This window comes from Takifugu rubripes, chromosome 14, assembly GCF_901000725.2.
Source record: "Takifugu rubripes chromosome 14, fTakRub1.2, whole genome shotgun sequence".
Classification (NCBI taxonomy): domain Eukaryota; kingdom Metazoa; phylum Chordata; class Actinopteri; order Tetraodontiformes; family Tetraodontidae; genus Takifugu; species Takifugu rubripes.
In genome coordinates, this window is record NC_042298.1 from 13,152,481 (window position 1) to 13,173,997 (window position 21,517).

At 42.2% G+C, this 21,517-nt stretch overlaps 4 protein-coding genes and 1 long non-coding RNA gene across 18 annotated transcripts in view; 2 read left to right on the forward strand and 3 right to left on the reverse strand.

Moving 5' to 3' along the window:
* Positions 1-2,262, reverse strand: part of lrit3a (info leucine-rich repeat, immunoglobulin-like and transmembrane domains 3a) — a 30,189-nt gene extending 27,927 nt beyond the window's left edge. The window contains exons 1-2 of one of the 3 annotated variants that reach the window (XR_003890841.1): positions 2,089-2,262; positions 1,800-1,939 (exon numbers count right to left, since the gene is read on the reverse strand). The gene's annotated coding sequence lies outside the window, so the exon portion shown is untranslated. Of the gene's footprint in view, positions 1-1,799; positions 2,004-2,088 lie in introns of those variants that run through there. The other 2 variants (XR_003890840.1, XM_029847405.1) reach the window with 2 other exon arrangements.
* ctso (cathepsin O) lies at positions 47-7,904 on the forward strand. Of its 4 annotated transcripts, none has more exons than XM_011610945.2 (8): positions 47-280; positions 1,856-1,961; positions 2,219-2,343; positions 3,965-4,132; positions 5,846-5,967; positions 6,777-6,940; positions 7,401-7,493; positions 7,598-7,904. In XM_011610945.2, the coding sequence occupies exons 1-8, from the start codon at positions 80-82 to the stop codon at positions 7,630-7,632; spliced, it is 1,014 nt and encodes a 337-aa protein (XP_011609247.2). In that variant the 5' UTR covers positions 47-79; the 3' UTR covers positions 7,633-7,904. The 4 variants fall into 4 exon arrangements, with proteins under 4 accessions (XP_011609247.2, XP_029703267.1, XP_029703266.1 ...); XM_029847407.1 differs by having other exon boundaries at positions 6,777-6,899; XM_029847406.1 differs by having other exon boundaries at positions 6,777-6,899; positions 7,401-7,904.
* A 125-nt stretch (positions 7,905-8,029) lies between these two features.
* tdo2a (tryptophan 2,3-dioxygenase a) lies at positions 8,030-11,806 on the reverse strand. The gene is made up of 12 exons (XM_003970646.3): positions 11,671-11,806; positions 11,489-11,594; positions 11,303-11,393; positions 11,069-11,139; positions 10,651-10,778; positions 10,388-10,574; positions 10,144-10,251; positions 9,925-10,036; positions 9,737-9,794; positions 9,430-9,509; positions 9,229-9,319; positions 8,030-8,439 (listed from the first exon to the last, which is right to left on the reverse strand). Exons 1-12 carry the CDS (start codon positions 11,703-11,705, stop codon positions 8,289-8,291), a joined length of 1,218 nt encoding a protein of 405 aa, XP_003970695.1. The 5' UTR covers positions 11,706-11,806; the 3' UTR covers positions 8,030-8,288.
* A 3,721-nt stretch (positions 11,807-15,527) lies between these two features.
* The window catches only part of LOC101062192 (teneurin-3), a 121,541-nt gene continuing 115,551 nt past the window's right edge, over positions 15,528-21,517 (reverse strand). For 6 of the 9 annotated variants that reach the window (XM_029847092.1, XM_029847096.1, XM_029847093.1 and 3 more), the window contains 3 exons: positions 18,177-19,788; positions 17,967-18,097; positions 15,528-17,424 (listed from right to left, as the gene is read on the reverse strand). In XM_029847092.1, the coding sequence (XP_029702952.1) occupies positions 16,672-17,424; positions 17,967-18,097; positions 18,177-19,788 (2,496 nt within the window). In that variant the 3' untranslated portion in view covers positions 15,528-16,671. The remainder of the gene's footprint in view (positions 17,425-17,966; positions 18,098-18,176; positions 19,789-21,517) is intronic. The other 3 variants (XM_011610949.2, XM_011610948.2, XM_029847094.1) reach the window with 1 other exon arrangement.
* Positions 16,616-21,514, forward strand: LOC115252320 (uncharacterized). Its single transcript, XR_003890734.1, has 4 exons — positions 16,616-16,658; positions 16,826-17,077; positions 20,772-20,793; positions 21,404-21,514. It is a non-coding gene; the product is annotated as an uncharacterized lncRNA (long non-coding RNA).

The following is a 21,517-nucleotide window of genomic DNA, read 5'->3' on the forward strand; positions in this document are numbered from 1 at the left end:
TGTCCGCTGAAACTCTCCTTGGTTACACTTTCGTTTCGTAAAGAACTTTTCACGTCGTCTTAACAGTAACTTCCCTTCAATGACGGCTGGTGCTTTAGTTCTGCTTTTGCTTTTACCCTCCGCGTTAGGTTGGACGCCATTCGGGCAGTATGTCAGCGCCTCTGACACCTGGGTGAAAGTAAACTCGTCCGCGTCCGATTTCGAGTGGTTCAGGGAGCGTTTTGGCCGCAATTACGAGGTCAACAGTCCGCAGTTCGACCGCCGTCTTTTCTTTTTTCAGGTAGGTTCGGGAAGTTGTTCCGCTAACGCGTCGCTTCCTCCCGTAATCCAGCGTTATTTGACGTCTGGCCGACGCGCATTGAGCCAAACAATGTGCGGATTCCCCAAAGTTTAATGTGGGACGAATGGATGCGCCCTCTAACTATTAATCCCTTAGTTTAAATTGTGGTTTGACTAAAACTACGTGACTACGGGCGCTGCAAACCACAACACTGCACCCCCCGTTACTATTAGCACTTTAATCCCTGCAATTTACTACAGCTAGTAACATTTAAATGCACACTGTACTGTAATAAATATGCATTCATCTTTTAACACACTGTACTGTAATACATATGCATTAATTTTTATTGAAATAAATTGTCATATTTAATGCTACACTAATTATATTGGTTTGATTCCATGTCCTGCACCGGGATATTCTGGGAACCAGCCAGTCAGAAGCACTATGACAGACATGTGACGCCTTTTATCAAAGTTGGCATGAGTGCAGTGATTTATAATTGATGTCAGCAACGACACTCTGCTCAGTTTCCCAGTCAAAATGGCCCGAGACACAGCCGGGATTTCACTCCATGGCGGCGCTGTGACAGCTATTAAATCAGCCGCTCCTTGTTTTTAAGACTGACGTGCACAGATGGGCTGCTGCTTCACGCTAAAGTGCTGCAGCATCTGTCTCCACTTTTACCCGCAATTCTGCACTGACAGTCAGGGAATTGGGTCTTTAAAAAGTAGCACTTAGTTGTGGGCAAAAGTAGTAACAGGTTTCATGAGAAGTGCGTGTGTGTGTGTGCGTGTGTGTGTGTGTGTGTGTGTGTGTGTGTGTGCAAATACAAGCTGTCAGTTTTCCCCCTTTAAAAAAAAAAAAAAAAGGTTTTATGTTTGGTTGGTAATTCTGTTATTTTATATTTATGGTAATGTTATTAATCTATAAAAGATCAAATCATTATATATAATCATAAATTTAAAAGAAAATGTCAGATTACCGCACTATTTTTAGAACGCTGATTCAGTTTTGTGCAGTTCTTATTTACGGTTTGAATGTTTATTGCATGACTATTTTTATTAGACTGCATTTGTTTTAGCTTGTCTGATACCAATAAAATAAATTAATAATTACCCCAGAGATAAAATGTGGCAACACTAGGATGCAGAAGTTTTATTTGTCATCATTTAAAGTACGGCTAAAGGCATAAAGGGACTCTTCACATGCTGATGTAATTGCATTTAACTGTTGTAGTGGGAATGTGATGTCATCTTATGTTGCCTGAGGAGCTAAAACTTTAAAAACTACATTTAAAAAAAGTAAAGCAATAAAACCAAGCAGTTTCTCAGATGGTAAATAAGCATCAAACGTGGGTTAACTAGCAATAGAAATATTTGGGAATTTGCATTAATTACAAGTAACATTTTGATTTCTTTGTATATTGTTTAGGTCATTTATAATTGTTTTTCTTGGTTATAAAAAATTAGGCGGCTTATTTTTCTGTTCATTTTAATGTCTCGAGTAACATTTTAAAGGCTCCTTTTTTCCACTTTTCTCAGCCCTTCGTCTAACTTCGCATTGTGATTGCAGGAATCTGCAACGCGACATGCCTATTTGAATTCCTTCTCCGCAGCCTCGCAGTCTGCCAAGTACGGCATAAACCAGTTCTCTGACCTGTCGCAGAGGGAATTTCAAGGTTGGTCTGCCGCTGTGCAAATTTGCCTCATTGCTATAGGAACTGACACAACAGTATATGAATTTAATGCTTTTAATTTTTTCCACACAATTATGGGTGTTTAATCAGGAAAGATGTGCACACTTACTGTAAATCAGTGTTGAACCGACTGGTTTCCGTCTTTCATCGAGGGACCGGGGCTCAATTTGTGCTGCCTTTATTTTTAGCAGGCATCGCTATGTCCAAGGTTTTCTTTGAGCTGTATATGTAATCCACAGATCTGTACCTGCGAGCGAGTGCTGACAGAGCTCCAGCCTTCTCTGGACAGAAAGCAGAGGGGCTCCCAGCCAAATTTGACTGGAGGGACCATGCAATAGTGGCACCAGTCCAGAACCAACAAGCAGTAAGTCAAAAGCTGGGAATAAACTTTATTTAATTTCTCAAGCAAATGATCATGAATTAGATCAGATTATGGTATAAATAATTTGATCTAATAGATGACCCAGATAGGGTTGGCCTGTTTTTAGTTGCCTTTTCCGCTCTGTGAAACCCATCAGGTGCCTTCTGTAGTGGTGCTAATAAACAGTGGCCTGTTGTGATCTCTCTGAGCTTCAAGAGTGGACATGCTGGTGAGCAGATGTTTATATGTAGCAGATGGGTGTGAAAGCATCTGTCTCCACGCACGTCGTCACGTGGCACAGATGCAAGTTAGGATAAAGCGGGGAATTATGGGACCTTGCAAAGAGGCGACTTATTTTACAGTCAGGGCAAAAATGATAGAGAACACGGGGCTGTTTATTAGAGAAAGTGATGAAAGGAGGCAGAGCTGCTGCTGCTGCAGCTTTAGAAAGGTTTACTTTCTTTCTCACATTTTCCCTCAGTCGATTTGCCATCGGGGCTGATATTTTTTCTGCAGAAACCAGCCCATACTGGCTAAAGCCTACACAGTATTTCACTCCCTTAAGTTGATGAAGGGTTTACCACTTCAGGGAGTCTGTATATAACCACACTCACCGAGCACTTTGCTCTCCAGCAGCTCTTCTCCACAAACTGATTTTTTTTTTTTCATGCAGCCAAACAGGGGGATAGAGAGCCTGAAAATAAACACAGCGCTGTGTACAAAAACTCCAAATCTCAAGCCTCACATCTCAAATTCCTCTTGGTTTAGGTTTTGATGATTTTAATATTTAGCATTTCTGACATGTTCAAGAACAGCAGAAGGTTCTGATGTTTTCTGTATCAAACTTCAGTCTAAGTCATGTTACTGATGTGTTGGTTTTTTTCAGTATTGACAATAAACTGTGTAAACACAAGATTTTCTTTTTTTGGAGAGAGAATGCTTCCTTTTATCACATTAATAGGATTTTATGCTGCACAAGGAAACGAGACCTAGTCCACAGCAGAAGAATGCGCGCCTAATTTAATTGAACTGATTAATTTCCCATACATAAAGAGATGCTGCTCAACGCTGCTGCTATCAAAAAGAAATATATCTTTACATCACAAGATCAGCACGTGTATGCAGACAAAGGCAGAATAGGCAGAACAGGTCGGTTTGAGCCTCTGTCATCCAAATATCCAAATTCTCAGCTGATGATATGTAATGTAGCAGATCGGGCTGATGGTTTTGGTTCTCTTAATCCACATAAAATCATATGATATTGCATTGATTGTCATTATTTCAATATCTATTGAAAATCTAAAGTGTAGGGAGCTGGAAGCCTCCAGCCAACACCTGATGTGTATCTGACAGTAGATGGCAGTAGAGAACAATTAGTCACACCTACACAGTCATGGGTGGGTGCGACTTCCCAACATAAAAATGATCTCCCAACCTTGATCATTCTAATAGAGTTTTGATTCTAAAATCCCGTTAGATTTGCACTGACTAAAGTTCAAGTCAAGGTCCTCAAATTTAATAAGGAGTCTTCAAACTCAGGCACTTAAAAACCATTGACTATCAGAGAAACTTTATTCCTTTCTAGAACTGTCACGGGTTGCGATCACTGTCCTTTTATGTGCAGTGTGGAAGCTGCTGGGCCTTCAGCGTCGTCGGCGCCGTGCAGTCCGTCCACGCAATTGGGGGCTCGCAATTGGTGGAACTCAGCGTGCAGCAGGTTCTGGACTGCTCGTTTCAAAATAAAGGCTGCAACGGAGGCACCCCGGTCGCCGCTTTGAAGTGGTTAACTCAAGTATGTGGACTTTTCCAAACCACTTGTTTAACAGCAGGTTTGAACTGATCTAGTAATGTAATTCTAGAATACAGCGGAATACAGCGGCCATGCTTTCATACGTTGGTGTGCTTCTCACTTGACTGAGTGATGAAACATGCTTTTTTGGACCGCCAGCGCAACCTTTAACTAAAAATACATTCTGCGTGGTTTCTCACTCCTGTCGTGCTATTTATGGTTTTTGGTTTGATAGAATTTGTCAATTTCTGGGAATATCAAAGGCAGAAGAGGACGTCTAAATTCTTTTGAAAATGAGAATATCCAATCTCTGTCCGCCTCTTTGCTGCATGTGTAGTAACAGCCAAACTAACCTGAGCCATCCAGAACTGTTTCCTGCCTGGCCACCGACTTGGCAGCGCCGTCAGATTCCTGACGATCTGCTTAAATTGATCTATGTGGTAGAGTTCTCTTACGGCACTTCAGCTTCATGATGAGCCATATTCAGATGGTATTTTTTCCTGATGAGTGGGCAAATGTGACGCTTCACGCTGTAAAATTCGCCTCATAGCTTCCTCCACGTGCATGGAAGGAAAAAGGCTGTGGCGTTGCTATGAGCTGGATTATCTTAGCGGTGCTCCGATTAAGTGGATTTACGGCTCCAATCATGTCTGAGCTGACACTAACGTGTTTGTGCACACACCTTTTTAACCCTGCGGAGATGTTGAGCCAGACGGCGGTTCCCCGTCGCCTTTTTAGTTCACCCCGTTGTATCCGCGTCCACTCACTAACCTCATCTTCATCTCTGCTGAGTCTGCAGTCTTCAGTGAGTGAGAACGGGACGTGCTTCAGTTTCACAAATAATAAAACATGTGGACGACTTGAGACTTTGGAGGGGCAGCAAAAATAAACGAGGCATTTGCTTAGTCAGTATGTTGACGAGAAAACAAAACGCACGAATGAACACGTTGAAATGATCTATGGTACAATCCGTCTTTCTACTTATTAATCCAGTTTCTTTATTTGTAAAACTCCGGGGGGAATTTCTTAACCACTTCCTCTGAAGTTTATTTTAATTTTACAATACAACACTTCTGTCATTTTTTCCCCCTTTTTTAATAATTTTTGATACTTCCATTTGGGTCTGATGTCGTAGTTATTGTGTTCAGTTATCGACCTGCTATTAATTGCCTGTTTTAGCATTGGCCCTAAAAATCAAATTCCATTGATTGCCCCCGATCTCCCGACTTGCCTTTGCAGGCTGCACCACACGCTGCTGTTTTCTCATTCGGTGCACTTTAAAAATATCTGCAAACTCGCCGCTTTGCACTCGATGGCATTTTTGAGTTGCAGCCCTCCAAAGGTAGCACTTAGTCGGTTTGTCACTTTCTTCAAAGAAGAGTGGTTTGACTGCTATTTGCGGTCATCTTAAATGGTCCTTTGCTTGTGAAGCTCAAAGCACAGTTTGTCCTTACTACCAGTATCTCCATAACTTCTGAAGTTCACATCACAACTAGCTTAAAAGGCACGTATATTTCCAATTTCAAGTCATTATTCTAGTCATGTAATGCAGTTTAACCTTGTATTCTACTCACATAATGGTGGAAATTAAGGTTATATTCTAATAGTTCTAGATAATTGAATAATAACCATTACATTTTCATTATTACCACTGGTTTGGATTGATGCAGAAAGATGAATGATTAATAATTTCATTAATTATTTATCCTTTGGCAGACCAGAGTGAAACTGGTGCCTCAGTCAGAGTATCCCTACAAGGCTCAGACAAGAATGTGTCACTTTTTCTCTGGTTCCCATGGAGGGGTTGGTGTGAAGAACTTTACTGCCCTTGACTTCAGGTGAGATACACATTTCTGCTGGTCTTCTGTCTGAAACATTTACAACACTGTTCTTTATCCAATGGGCAAATGAGGGAAAACCAGGGGATTGACCAAGCACAAAGTTCAAGAACTGTTTATCCTGTCAACACAGCAGTGGGTTGCACAATCATTCCGAATGATTGTAATAAGCCAAGTTCAAGGAAAAATACATGTAGCCCTGAAATAACAGCCCCCACCTCCCTCACTATAGTGGTTTATCTAGAGGAGCTCCAACACTTGGGCGAGTCATTTAGGCATGTGGAATAAGCCACTTTATCTTTACCCTGTCCGTGTTTTAACTCTTTAATGCATTTGTTGGTAGGACTCAGTGGGTTTCACTCACTAAATAAAAGTTTGATGAAATAAATAAATCAAACCAGCACTTAAGTGTAGTTCTTACCTTTGAATTAAAGTCGAGACAATATCTTTGGTTGTAATCACTTTGGCAGTGATCCGAGTCTTATATGTTGCTATCCAGACAAGAGATTATTATACCTCCGTGGAGAAAGCCCAGTGGACACATACTGCATATGTGCAGCGGTAAGAATGAGGTGCAACAGCTGATTAGAAATTAATTCACTGAGAAGATGTGTGAGGTGAAGAGAAGAGTGCCAGATCTGTCCCATTGAATTGTTGAATTTCAGCCATTTCCTCTGTAGCCCGTATAAATTCTGCACCCCCCCCTCTCTTAATGGCACACTTTACATTATAATATGACAATAAAGTGGCCTAATTACACAGCCAATTTTGCTGCATTAGGACTAAACGCTCCTGCTGTCCTCCTTCAGCGGTCAAGAAGAGGCCATGATGGGTCACCTGGTGAAGCACGGGCCCTTGTCTGTGGTCGTGGATGCTTTGAGCTGGCAGGACTACCTCGGTGGGATCATTCAGTACCACTGCTCCAGCAAAAGGTCCAACCACGCCGTCCTGGTGGTCGGATACGACACTACTGGTACAGACTGTCACTGCAGGGCTTTCCAGTAGAATCAATAATGATAATAGTGGGTCGGAGGGCTTTTAAGATCCTGGCCGGGGAACCGAAAGGTCACAAGCCAAAACTCTCTGATGCATGCATGCGTTTCTGTTTGCATGATGCGATTTCTAAGAAGTGTAAATAAGTGCGGCAAACAGCGAAGGCTTGTTTAAAAAACCCGAGTTATCACAACAGACACCTCTTGCATTTAAAAGTTTTATTTTTGACACGTTCCATTTTGGCAAGACAACACTGTTTTTGATTCACACTCATTAGAATTTCATGTTTCTTAAACTGTCATAAATGCTCGGGGTCTGCGAGCGTTGCACGAGGATTATATAACGCAGTAAGTTGTTTCCACTGCACTGCGCACAAACGAGCATGGCAGCCCTTTGCTCTGTAAATAATTGAATACTGAAATGCACGTTGTCTCATGTAGGGGATATCCCATATTGGATTGTACAGAACTCCTGGGGAACAACATGGGGCGATAAGGGTTATGTTTATATGAAAGTTGGCAGCAACATTTGTGGTAAGTAATGACCTTTAGCACGTCTGATCTTTTGTGGTTTTATTACATCATTTAGATTCTGTGTCTCTGGATTAATACAAGATCTTTTTTCTTTCAATTTTCAGGTATTGCCGATTCTGTGGCAGCAGTTTTTCTTTGACAAGATTCATTTTCTTGCCATGAAAGGTTTTGTTGCCAGTTTGTAAATCTATTTGTCTTCAGTGTGTGTTGTAATTATACATGAATTAACATGCACAATAACTAAATAATGCATATGCTGTAATAAATTACCTTTTTTAGATAAGAGGCACTAATGGCCTGTTCTATTTATACAGAAATTAATAAGTGCATAAATACATACATTCATTTTCAACATACTGTACAAAGACCACTGGAGGACTCCAATATTAACATTATTTACAACACTTGTAACGCTGGGTTTCCTTTGACTTTTACTACGTGTATTTCTCTTTACACTGAATCCTAAAACCCCCAAAATATAATAGGATCTAAAATGATTTCACGTCTTGACACTTTTCTCTAAGAAATTGCTTCTGTGGAAACCCATGCATAATTTTAGTGGAAAACATCTAATTAAATGTCAGGGACCCATCTGCTTTACTTGGTGTTGCCTGTCTACTAGAACTCACATTTCTGAGGTATGAACCTGCAGCTTGCAGTCTTTCCATACGACCATAAGATATTTCTTAGAAGTTGTAAATGTGCATGATTTCTCAGCTCCAACCTGTATTTTAATGACCATGTGAGGTCAGTTACAGTGAAGAAAGGGAGCGGAGCCAGTCGACTGAGACGCCCTTAGTCGGAGTCTTCGCTGCAGTATGAACTGTCGTTGCATTCGGCCATGTACAGGAAAGTGTGAATGCTGGGATTTAGCTTTGGAATCCAGTGGCGAGGCACCAGGAACGTTGCCAGGTTGAAGAGATCCACAAACACTTTGTAGCGGTCGCTAAAGGTAAAAAGAAAGATACTGTAAAACACTACGGATGAGCATTGCATTCACCAAAAAGGAAAAAGAAAAACGGCTTATCTCGTAATTATCTTGATGCTTTATTTCATAAATACAAGATAAACTGTTTGTTTTTCCCCTCCTTTTTATCTGATTGCAAAAAGTATCATAAGATTATCCATGTGATTACAAGATAAACTGTACAGGTGGCATTCTCACTCGTAGCTCCTTAGCTCAATGCACAGCAATAGTCAGACACAAGACGCTGCTCTAAACCCGTCGCTGCTCTAAACCCGTCGCTCTAAACCCGTCAACACTGTGCTGCCATCTCCGACAGAAAAGTTGCTGTTTTCCTGCTGCAGGAATTAACCAGCGCGGATTAGAATGCTTCCTGGATATAAACGCGTGCATTAGAAATGCATCCAAGCTGGCTCGCTGCTGACTCGGATAACTGTCAAATGTTGGATCCTGACAGCTGAGGAAATGGAATCATAATGATTCTAATCTAAAGTAGTGGTGGGCGTGGCACCTGTCCAGTATCTCATAATTACGAGCTAAACTGGGATTTTTTTAATTTTTTTTTCAGGGGGGGATTTGGTTCTGTAAAACACAACCTCTCAAGTCAGAAAATGTATTCTATAATGGAAAACACAATATCTTATGCGGTTAAAGTCTTAGCCTGTCAGATTGCAATTACAGGTTAAGTAGATTTTTTCTTAATCACCTGCAGAATCTAATGGACTCTGTGTGCTAGTTGTTAACAGGAGGTTACTTTCCATCATAACATACCTGACTGTCGATCTCAGGTAATGGTAGCCTGACGACCCTCCGGTCCCGGATTTGTTGCCGATCATTCGATGCACCATGCAAACATGATTGTCTGAAACAAGAGGCAGACACACATTTAAAGTGCGCGTTGACATGGTGAGGTATTTCACTGAAGCGCTGCTTTCTCTTTTCCGTGACAGATTGCAGCACATAAATGCTTACATCTCCACTTAGTCATCAGGGTGTCGATATCCATGAGGGATGTGAGCAGTTGGAAAGGGACCTGGAACCTTGGCTCTTCCCTGAAAGGTCAGGAAATAACATTTTTAGACACTTGATTCCTAATGTTTCCACCAATTCACATCAACATTGGGTGAATCACATGATTCTGTTTCCTCTTGGATAAATACAAAGCCAGTGTTGCCAATGGTTACCAAAATGATTGCTGGCTAATGTCTAGGCTACCAAGCTCACCCATTAAAACTGTGCTGGAGCTATCTGGATCTCTACAGTTAACGTGTATCCATACCTGTAGAAATAGATCATCAAGGCGCCTTGAAGAGCCTTGTAAGAGAGCCGTCTCTCACCTAGTGAGGAAAATCAAATGAGCATTAAAGCTCCATTTCAAAGTGACCCAGCTCACAAAGTTAGAAAAATAATATTTAAAACTGGTCAAACATTGCATTTACCGGAGCTTGATCTGCCAGAAGCACTGACCTTTGCTAAGGAGATGGTCATGACGTTTTTCATCAAACAGGGACGTGAAGAGATCTTTCTGTTTGGCCAGCTCCCCCATCAGTTCCTCCTTGTCCTCAGACTTGGGCATTTTCTTAAATATAAATAAAAAAATAAAATTAAAAAAAGAGTCGCTGTCAATCATCTGTGCCCCAGAAGGGAGCACAAACATGTTCCCTGAAATCTGGAGTCAGCGCTTACCTCAATTTTTTCTTTCTCCTCATTCAGGCCTCTTAATATATTGATTTCCAACCTTCCCCAGAAATTGAATCCATCTACCTCCAATCCTGGTGTTCTCTCTAGCCATTCCTAACAAAAGACATTTATTGTGACATTTTTCCTGTTTATACAGCATGTTCTTACAGAGAGGTACAGCGGCACGACGTAGAAAATAAAAATGGAATGGAAGTGAGCGCGCACAAAGGATATTTAGTGGTCAATTTACCTCGACGAGTCTCAGGAGCGATGGTTCCTGTTCCATGCTGGTCAACATCTTACTTTCCTGACCCTTGAAATTGTCCCTATAATGGCGTCTGTTGTATGAAACCCTCAGGCTGTCCGACACTCCGATTTTGTTCTCAAGGATCCGAAACTGAAGACTTTGGAACCCGGAGGCAGGAGACAGGTATTCTCTACAGCAGGACCACAAAACACCATGAAGAAAAGCACCTTAATAAATATTCAGCTGTGGCCAAAATCGAAATTCACCTGAAATCAAAAAAGTCCAAAGCTGTCATCGTTTCCAAAACTCCAAACTGGTCGACCAGCAGCCTGAAGATCATCACGATCCTTTGGATGCGCGTGTTGACTTTGAGCATGTTGCGCTCATCTCGGACCTGGGATCAGTTCAGGACAAAGTCAATAATCAACAAATAAATCTCTGCTTATGGAAACGGCGTGAATCATTACGGCACCCGCGTTCCCGGAACATCGTGTCTCTTTTCAAGCAGAAATAACAAAGGGAATTTATAAAAAAAAAGTCAGAAGATCAATTTCGAAAGAAAGAAGAAGACACTCAGCGACTCAGACTTCCACCTTTAACAGCATTTGAAATAATTGTAATTTCTCGGCTCTGTTTGGAGAAGCCATAAAAGATTAACCTCTTAAAGCCCAACGTGTGACTTACTTGTCCTCTGATGAAGATGTCTCGCACCGAGTCAAGTTCAAACAAAATCTGCTTGAACCACAGTTCATAGGCTGGATAAACGGGGAAAAAAATCAGGTTAGAACACATTAATTTAATATTACAAATAATTAAATCAGTTAATTTAATCCACTGGGGCAGTTTTCAATCGAGCAGATACAATAACTTGATAATTGAATCAGATTTGTTTGTGAGTAGCGTAATTGAAGGAATTACCTTGATGGGTGACGATGAAGAGGTGCTCATCGTGGATCTTGCTACCCTTTATTTCACTCTGCAGAACCTGGCTGCTGAGGACTTTTTCAAGCTGCGATAAGAAGAAAAATTAAACGTTTCGGATCCACATTTCATGCCTCTCTTCATTGACAAAGACTGATCCAGGATGTTAATGCAATTTCCTACCTGGAGGTAGTCTCCATAGATAATTCCTCCTTTGCTGGCCTTGTTAACTCCCGCCTGAGCAGCATCCTCGTCCCCTTCTGCCGTCAGCGGCTTGCTTTTGAACAACCTGTGAAAGGGAGAAAACCTCATAAGTCTGGACGCCCTGAAATGTTTCAGCAGAATTTCAGGACATTTCTACATACAGGTGCTTCTTCTCAAAGTACGGACATCTACTCATGACTTTTCAAATCAGGAGCAACAGTGATTCTTCCTCTTTGAACTGTAAATACTGAAATGACTTTGAAAGCCATCCAGATTTTTTAAAGAGTCTCCTCATCCAATCGTTCATGAGGACATAATCACCATCGGACACGCCTCTGTTTGCCTCACGCTTCAGCGTTTGGACTTTGTTTTGCTTGCCTGGAATATTGTTGTTTGTTCAGTGGTTGAAACCGTCATATAAATAAAGCATATATGTGTATGTGACGGCACGAGAGACCTGCTGCAATACAGCATTTGGGGAACATTTGGATATAAAGCAATCTGGCAACATGCAGAGGGGACTGATGTCACCAAACGACACGACTGAACACAACTAAAGAACTTTAGAGTTAGAATTTTCTGGTTTGTTAAGGTCATTGACAGTTTTTTCTGTTAAATACCTTTAGATTTTTGTTCCATTGTGAATGATTGCAGATTGGTTAATATTAACCAATAGTTCACCGTGGCTCAGACTTCATGCATTCCAAACCATTTGTGTTTTCCTACGTGTTTGTTTTGAGGGAATCCGACCAATCGTAGGCCTGGGATGGAGGGAACGATCAACTGAGTTGGAGTTTGAAGTCAGCATTTGTGCAATAGTTGTTTGAATACAGGTTTAGATAGTAAATCAAACGTATATTGTAAAATGTTTCCTTTTGCTCTGGAGACACTTTGATTTTCCCAGTGTAAGGCAAAGTTAACCCAGTTTCACTGGTTCCAGAGTTACTTTATCCACAATCCACTCCCTCTAAGATCACTCCCGCCAAGATCATTAGTGTGCCTTGTTTTTTTTTTAACTCACATTCTTTGTAGACCTCTCAAACACAGTCCCAACAGCCTGTGCAACTGTCCTCAGAAGATCAGAGGGATGATAACAAGCAGCTATTTCAGAATTGGGACATGGTACAATCCAAGGACCACAAGGATGCACACTGAAAGGAGAGCAGAAGGAGCCCAAAAAGTCTTAGTTCTTTTTCCCATTAAACTAGGGGGGTTTCAGATGATGACTGAAAGGAGATGAGACCATCTGTGTCAGACAACAATGTCGAGCTCGCGGAGGCCCTTTCACATGTTCGTCTGCATTATCTCCAAGCGAACAAATGATTAACAGGTGTTTGGGTCAGGTGTGGCAGCCACAGGCTGCTCAACCTTCACCTTTGACCACTTTAAATTTGAGTTAAGGTCTGTCTTAATTATGATATATATATATTCCATTACACAGTAAATAAGACAAAATACAGTGTGTTGAGGCTGCGACGTCTGAGTGTTGATGGTTCAGCTTTAGACATTTGAGTTTCCATCAACTTCCTGTTTAATTATTGATATTGTGGTTGTAATTATGAAAAATTCTGCAGAGAATTAATCATGAAAATCAAAGCATTTTATTGATATACTCCCCCCCCCCCCCCCCCCAAAAAAAAAAAAAAAAACAGTTTTAAATGACATCCGAGTTAATTTGACTTTGTAACCCTGCCTACAGAAGGGCAAAGGGCATATAAAATAATCTCAGATTAGTATAATATAATAGAACACATTTGATACAGACACATGTAAAACAAATTCATCTGCACAATCCTTCTAATCTGTTAAACAGGCAGTTCAGAGCAGGATTAGAATCAGTCCGGGACTTTGCACTGGTAACTGGAGCCCTTCGGGGAATGTGGCAGCCGTGGTCTCTTTATGGCTAACATAAGGTTGACCGCCTGGGGGTTCTCCTACTGGCTCTAGTGTCACCTCTACTCATGCTGCAGTGCTAACTCTTCCTGAACATTCTGTTCCAGCCCACCGAGTGAGAATGGTGTGTTCGTTGTGGGTGTTGATTGAACACAAGGTATATTTTCATTTTATCGTTGGAGAGAATCCACCTCCTGCACGCAGAGAAATACAGATAAATAAATGGCTCTGTGAAAAGATAATGTGTGCAGGAGTCACCAGTTTTGTGGATTTGATGGAGAATAATTTAACTGAATGACAGCATCTCTCCAAAGTTCCATCAGTAGAATAGAAGTAAGGTTTTTTTCCTTCTTTTGGACTGAAGCTCATTAAAGTTTGTTCTCATAATCACTAATGAGCTTGGTGGATGCACTTCACTGCATGCGCTTTATCCCTAAAATGCCATCTTCATTTTTATAACATCCGTTTTTGTGTACCATGACGTTGTGACGGAACTGTCGCCAGAGGATCTTTGCACAACTTTTCAGAATGTTACCAAAGCAATTAATCCAAGTTACCCATGATACTTACCACACTGGCGCTTCAGCGTGTGAACGTGTCCAGCGTGGAGTTTTATCAGAAATCAGGCTGTGATACGGAGAAGACTGCTCCTGACAGCTGAGTAGGGGACCTATTAAATGAGGACAAGCTGCAAAGATCCATCAAAAGGAGGAAAAAAAATCATTCCATGAAAAGAAAAAAAACAAAACGTGCACTTGATGATGAGCTCAGCTTTAATTACCTTGGCTTGCCTTGGCCCTTTCATTTCATCACGTTGACTGAATAGAAATGAATTGCATCCATCAGATTTCAATTCATGGAGGCAACATTAATCATCATGGATATTCATTTAAAAATACCCCTTAAATTCATTCCACTCTGCTGCCCAGAATTCAGAATAATCCTGCCCATATGCCTCGCTTCTGTCATGCGGTCCTTTCATGATGAGTCTTGGTCTTTGATATCTTTGAAACCTTTTTTTTTTTGGTCATCCTTTGAGCTTTGTCTGCTTGTGCGGTGTGATCTGCTGCACGCTTGTTTTGGCGGCACCGACCGTGGTCTCGGTGTGACGCTGCAACAGTACTGCGGGTCATTTCATTATTACTGCTTCATCTTTGCCGTCTCTTTAAATCAGCCTGGAGTGTCTAGAATTGATTTTTTGGGGGGAGGGGTGTATCCCCCCCCCACCATGTGGGGCTGTAACCCCTGGAACTTTTTTACTTCAATATAATATGTCACATCAAATGATAGATAAGCAATCACCTGGCTGACTCCATGAACTAAGCCCTTTGTGCCACGAGAGAGCATCAGAGGTTGATTCTATTTGACAGAGCTCTTTGTATTGGAAGGTGGGTTTTTTGCTTCCTCCAGCTGTTTTTCAGGGTGTGCGGTTTTTTGTGTTGAAATGAAAGAAATGCTTTGATTTGCTTTGTTCTCTCGAATTTCAACTCGGGAGTTTTGATTTTAAAGACATTTCATTCGTAACATTTCGTGCTACACCCAAAGGAGCTGTGGTGAGAACTTTGAAGGCGTTTATTTGAGACTTTGTACTGAACTCTGTTCAAAGAGCTGCAGCTTTGTGGAGCTCCAGTTTCTCTTCCTGAGCTGCAGAGATGCGACCTTTGACTGACTTCATTTGCTTCTGTGTTGGTTTGAGACGCTGTTGGTCGGTGTCTGTGAAGGAAAATCACTTTTATACATTCTTTTTTTCATAACCATCCATTCCACCAAAGACCTTGTGTACTTCAGCAAAATCTGACCAAAGGAAAAGCATAATTATAAAATCACAACCGCAGACTTGCTGGCATGGATTCATCACACCTGAACCACTCTTGGCCACACTTTAGCTCAGATTAGCTTCAAGTGGCTAAATTCTAATCGATGATGTGCTTGTACACAGACATGTTTTTTAATTTGGCAATTTATCCACTTGACGTGTGATTTTTATGCTTTGCTGCCAATTATGTTGCAGGGTTATCCATCACTTTTTAATGCCATCTTCTCACTTTAGTACGAAACAAATGACAGATTTTCTTTAGGTATGTGCAGTTATTAAGTTATTAAAAAAAACAATAGAACCCCAGTCATTAAATCCACGAGTGCTTTTATCATTTAAAAAATATATATACTGTATAGTTACTGAGAACAAGAATATGGTCTATAATTGAATCCACCGTAACCTCGTACATGTGAGATGGGTTCATGAAATATTTGTGTTGATAAAATATTAATTGGACAGGAAGCCAGGTCAGAAGGCATTATGCCCAATAAACATTAAATTTAGTGGAAATAACAGTTGACTGCATGTTATAGATACATCACCACTGATCACAACATGCACAGGTTTCTGTAAATCACTTAAACAGAGTATTGTGAAGAAGGCCCACAGTAGCTTACAGAACAAAATGCATAACTGTTAAAACAAATCTAATTCTGATGGTCTTTATTTGTCATGTATAAACACAACATAAATAACTATTAATATGACTTAGTACAGACATTTACTGATACTCGATTAAAAAAAAAAAAAGGTAAAACGGTTGCATAATTTACAAAACATGGTGTGTCCTGTGCGGTCCGAGGCACACGCGTGCCTTCCCAAACAGAGTTCTTCATACCTTCACTGTACTTTTCACAACAGATACTGGATATTTAAACATGGAAATTGAGTCTTCTTTTGTTTAAAAATATCTCAAGGATAATGACAGTTTGATGTTTACAGTGCTGAATCTGGTATACATAGTGGTTGTTTGGTGAACAAGTCTTTCCTTTTTAAAACCAGAGAGAATTCCAGGAGTGTGTTGAGCCTTGTTTATCTAGAAGTGCAGATATGCATAATGTAAACATTCCCTTTGCTCTTGTAATACTTGTTTCAGACTTTTCATTAAAAAAGGAAAAAAAAACACCCTAAAACACCTAAATTACCGGTTGTTTCTGCAAAGACACAATATTCCTCTGCCTCAGAGTCCAGAAGGCTTGTGCAACAGAGGTGCAGACCTGTAAATTGCCATGTTAAGGCTCGGTGTAGTCAATACAGTTAAGTCCTTCGGCCACAATGCACAGCATTGCTCTTTTGGCCCCTCGCATTTTTTTTCCTTTCTACAAAAACACATTTACAGTCAAAGTACATAACAGCAACATTTCATTACAGTTGCTTTTTCGTTTTTGTCTTTTAGCATCTACCAAAACAAAGTCTCTTTGGGGAGAGGAAAAAAAGGTACGTCGTCTTGTTACCTTTTCCCAATTTCACTTTGCCGGAGAAAGTGGATGTTATTGGAGCTGTCTGCCAGTTCTGGGTACTGTTCAATAGAGAGCACGTAGTATCCGTCGTAGCCCAGAACTTTTCCGCTGCTCAGAAGTTGCCTCTTTTCTCCCTCTGTCCAGGGACGGATGCCCTCCTCGCCGTCTCGCACTCGCTGCTGTTCTCTCGCCCATGCGCCGGCGAGTGCACGCTGACGGGCAAGCTCAACAACTCGCACCTTCTCCTCGTCCACCGTGGATCCGTACCGGATGTGAAGGGCTAAAGCACCGGCGCGGATTTCCACATCTGCGAAACGGCGAGTCCGGCTGTCCATGACCGTCGTGGACTGGGAAACGGTCACATTGACGCCATTCTCCAGAGTCTTGTGGCCACTGGTGAGGTGCAGTGCAGCGAGGTCTGCGTCTGGAAGGCCAGGCTTGACAAAGTAGTGTGTGTCGCGCCCTTCAATTGTAAAATGAAGGTCTTCCAAATAGAAAGCGTTATTAAGAATAGTTGCAACCTTGATACAGTCCTCACTGGCCACGTTGAGAGTGTGAGTGTGGACGCTGCCTTTGTAGATTGCAAACATGACCGCTCTTCCGATTGGAGATATTGCTGCCGAGAACCACAGCCAAGACTTTTCACCTCTGTGACCTCGGCTCAGATGGACCTCTGGCAGTCGCTCGAATGACAAGAGAGAGTGCGCTTGCCTGGTTACTTCCTGCTGGACCCCAGAGATAGACTGTAGGAAAAGTGCAGTGAAACGTTAACGCCTTAACATGGCAGAACCTGCCTCTACAGGCTCTTTAGAACCGGCTACTGCTCCTATTTTTTTAAATTTAAACCCACATCTAAGATGGTGAGGTTTTTTTCTTTTTAATGGCCTTTTTAAGATGGGCCTTAAAGCCAAAAGTAAATGAATCCCTCAAGACAATTTTACAAAAGAAAAAACTTTTTAGGTCAAGGTCCAAGAACAAAGAGCTATAAATAACTTCAAAAACAATTCAAGAGCTGCACTCCCAAGTTATAACGCATAGGACAATGTTAAATGTGTTAAATTTGAAACCAACAATGACAGAAGAAAGCAAACATGCTTAGGATGCATAATATTATGCAAATACTACCCAATTAAAACTGATATTCTGTGAAATGCACTGCAAGCCAGTTACAGGATGGCAATTTCACTATTAAATGGGAGACTATTTTGTCACCTTTCTCATCCCACTTTCCCCCACTCTACCTTTAAAAACTATTGTTGACAGCATGCTTATGAGATTCACCCACCGGCAGATCATCCCAGCGCTGACTCTTTTTCAGTTCGTAGGAAGGCATGTTCAAATCAAACTTAGGGACCGGAAAACCAGGAATGGTGTTGTGGAGATGGAATCCAAAGGTTACAAGCCAGCTGTTGATATCTTTAAAAAGGAAAACAACAGACTGAGGAATGTACTCAAAGCCAGGCTGAAACTAATGGCAGCCTAAATAATCGCTTACCCGCCACATATTCCCTGACTTGATGGACCTTGCTGATGGGGTTGTTATTTCGGAACATGTACAGAGTAAACGGAGCAGGCTCTTTGCCTATCCTCTTCAAAATGGAGACATCTGGTGTGGTCCACCGTCCAGGCATGATGTCATAATCCTGCTCGCCAAAGTGCAGCAGTTTGGTCAAGGGGTCGTAGAGACCACCATGGAAGCCAACCACCAGCTGGAAGTCTGGGTTGGAGTCAAAGTAGACCTCACCGAATGCTGTGTACTGGAGCTGTTTGACAAGGAGACCGTTGCTAGTGAAGACAGCAAGGGGCGTTCCGGTGTTGTCGCAGGCAATGTAGAACTCCTCTCCGCTACTGATCTCCATAGCAAACAGGTGTCCCTGAAGGTCATAGTAGAGAGATGTGATTTCTGAACTGGAGTGGTTGTAAACATGTGTAATCCTGCCCGGGTAGCTCAGGTCAGCGTAGAAGTATTGCAGATGTTGGCCCAAGCTACTCTTGCAGGAAACCCTGCGGCCCAGTCCGTCGTAGCGGTACTGAATCGTCCAGCTGCTGCTCTTGCTGTAGACGCGCACCAGAAGCCCTTTGGAGTTGTACTCAAAGATCTCTGTGCCCCTCTGACGGAGGAACCCGTCTTCATCCATCCTGTACTGGATGTCTCCGAGGCGAGTGATGCGGTCTCTCAAGTCAAAGCGCAGCGGGAGGAGCCTGGCGCTGTTCCCCGCGTTCAGCAGATGCAGATTGCCGTTGAGGTCGTACGTGTAGCGCCACATGGACTTTTCGTTCAGGTACACGGTCAGGAGCTGCCCGTCGTTGTCGTACTCGTAGCTGTACTTGGTGGTGTTTGCAAAGGGGCCGATTTTGATCTCTCTCTTGATGACTCGCCCTACATCGTCATACTGGAAGGTGATCCAGTACATGAGCGAACGGAATATCTCGTACTGGATCTCCTTGATCCGTCCGTGCGCATCAAAGTGTTTGGTGTAGGTCATAACCGCCGTGGATATGATTTGATTGATGTCGTAATAGATCACCCCAAATTTCCCAAACTGTTCCACCTTTCCCGAGATGTCGTCATACTGATAGAGATCGATTGGCAGGGGCGTTTCGTTGATGACGCCTTGCACGCTGGTGACACGCAGGCTGCTGTCATAGGTGTAGTCAAAGCGAGCGTTGACCATGCCGTCTTCACTGAAGCGGAAAATCTGCCGGTCGATCAGCGGGCCCACTTGGCGGTAGCGGATGGAGCAGATGAAACCTTCGTTCTGCAGGTTAACGGTCTTCAGCACCCCTGCCGTCTCGTCGTAGGTGAAACTGACCCTGGTGCTGTCGTACAGGATCTCCGACAGCTTGTTCTGCCGGCGGTACCGGTACAGGACCCGGCGACCCGTGCCCAGGTGAGCTACTCTCAGCAGGAGTCCATCCTCGCTGTAATCCACAGCCACAGAGGCGTTGCTTTCTGGGTAGCGGTAGAGGTTCCTGTAGTAGCCCACCGAGCGGATCGTCTGCATGGTGTAACGGGCGACGCTTGGCATTGTGACGGCAGCCAACCGGTCCAGAGAGTCAAAATCAAATATGTACTGGCGTTGACTGTGCAGCAGGAGGACCATTGACTGAAGGGAAAGAGCAGTGAGCGTGTTATTCATTATTGTTTTGGAATTATTTATGCATAACATCTGAGTCGGTGAGAAATATCTGTAGAAATATTCGGCTGCAACAACTGCTAGTCAGACGTTACGTGGGTCCATAGTTTGATCTGTTATTTCAAAATAATTCCACTACAAACACTTCAACTAAATATCACACAGGGGATCAGACGGCGCTACACGGAATCTGCTGATGTAGAAGAAAATGTGTCTTTTCTTCCCAGAATGCACTAAATGAATAGGCAATGTCCTATTCCTGGGCCTCACAGGGACCTCTTTTTTTCCCCTCATTTACAATGTATGAAGTTGGGACTGGGGTCTACTTTAACACCCTTTCTGCTTAAATGTCATGTGCAGTCACGCATTGCTACATTGCAGTCCTCTGCCTTCCCTCATCTGCCTATATTTATGTCAGTGTTGACATGTCTGCTCACATTCATGCCGTGAAAAGGCCATGACCAGGAAATGCTGCCCATATCTCATAGGTCTTGTTGAATTCCCCTTTTATAGCCTCGTATGTGTTTTTCTTCTCAATTTAGCACATCCTTTATTTATACATATTTATAAAAAAATATTCCTTCTTTAACCATTATTAAATTACCAAAATTAATTACTGTTCAAGTCACTGACTGGAACTTTTATTCTGACCTTATTCTAATTGAAAAGCTCCATAATTAAATGAGATCAACCCTGACAAATCTGACTAATGTGCCTATTCTGACTTCTAATTTCCTCAAGTCCAAGCCACCAGATCTCAGACAATCATGATTTAAGGCACATAAAAGAGCTCGCTGAGAATTAAAGGTTCTGCAAACGATTATGGCTGAAAATAAGGCACATGTTTGGAGCACTAATTTTAAACAATGCCAAAAGGTCAGCAAAGTGAAAAAATGAGGTCAGAAAAATGTATTCTATCTGAAGTGATTTTGATTCTGTTGCCCCCCAAACAGGCAACAGAAGATCTGGAAAACGGTGAGCAGTGTTGGAGTGGCAGTGTTGGAGTGTCAGGCAAGTCTGCTTCTTGAAAATATCTTTAAACAAAATCCCCAACAGCGAATCTCGTTGCCAGAGCATAACCCTGTGCTCGCGCTGAGTGGGCAGGTCGCTCATGGTGACGTCTCCACGACCACGAGTTGAACTCAGCAATGTAGTTTTCTCAAGTTTCGTGAGAGTTGAGATGAGCAAATAGGCCCAAAACAGTTACAGCCCATTTAGCGGTCCATTTACTGTAAAAAAAGTCACAACTAAATGTGACACTGGTGCATTGCACGACTAAAAAATGGGGTTGGTGAACACAGGCTGCGTGTTTGCCTCCTGCTTTAATTTGTTCTACACAGCATCCCAAATGTTTTGGAATTAGGTTTGTACAAAACATAGCAAGCCTCCAGGCACTTTTCCTTCATTAAAATACTGCAGAAAAACATTTGGATGAACCAGGTTCCCTTTAATGTTTTACCTCCTCGTGCCAAAGAATTGTATTTACCGGGGAAATGAGGAGAAGCAGCTTGTAGATGTGAATCTGGATTATTATTATTTATTTTTTTATATCGGAAGCATTTAACTGACACTCGTAAGTTTGCAGTTACTGGGAATGTTCTGCGTCCACTGCTCCAGTTGTTCCTGCAGCTATAATGATGTTTCCCTCCGCTGATCATGCTGCATATTTCATATTGCCTCTTCCAAAGCTGGGTTTTCT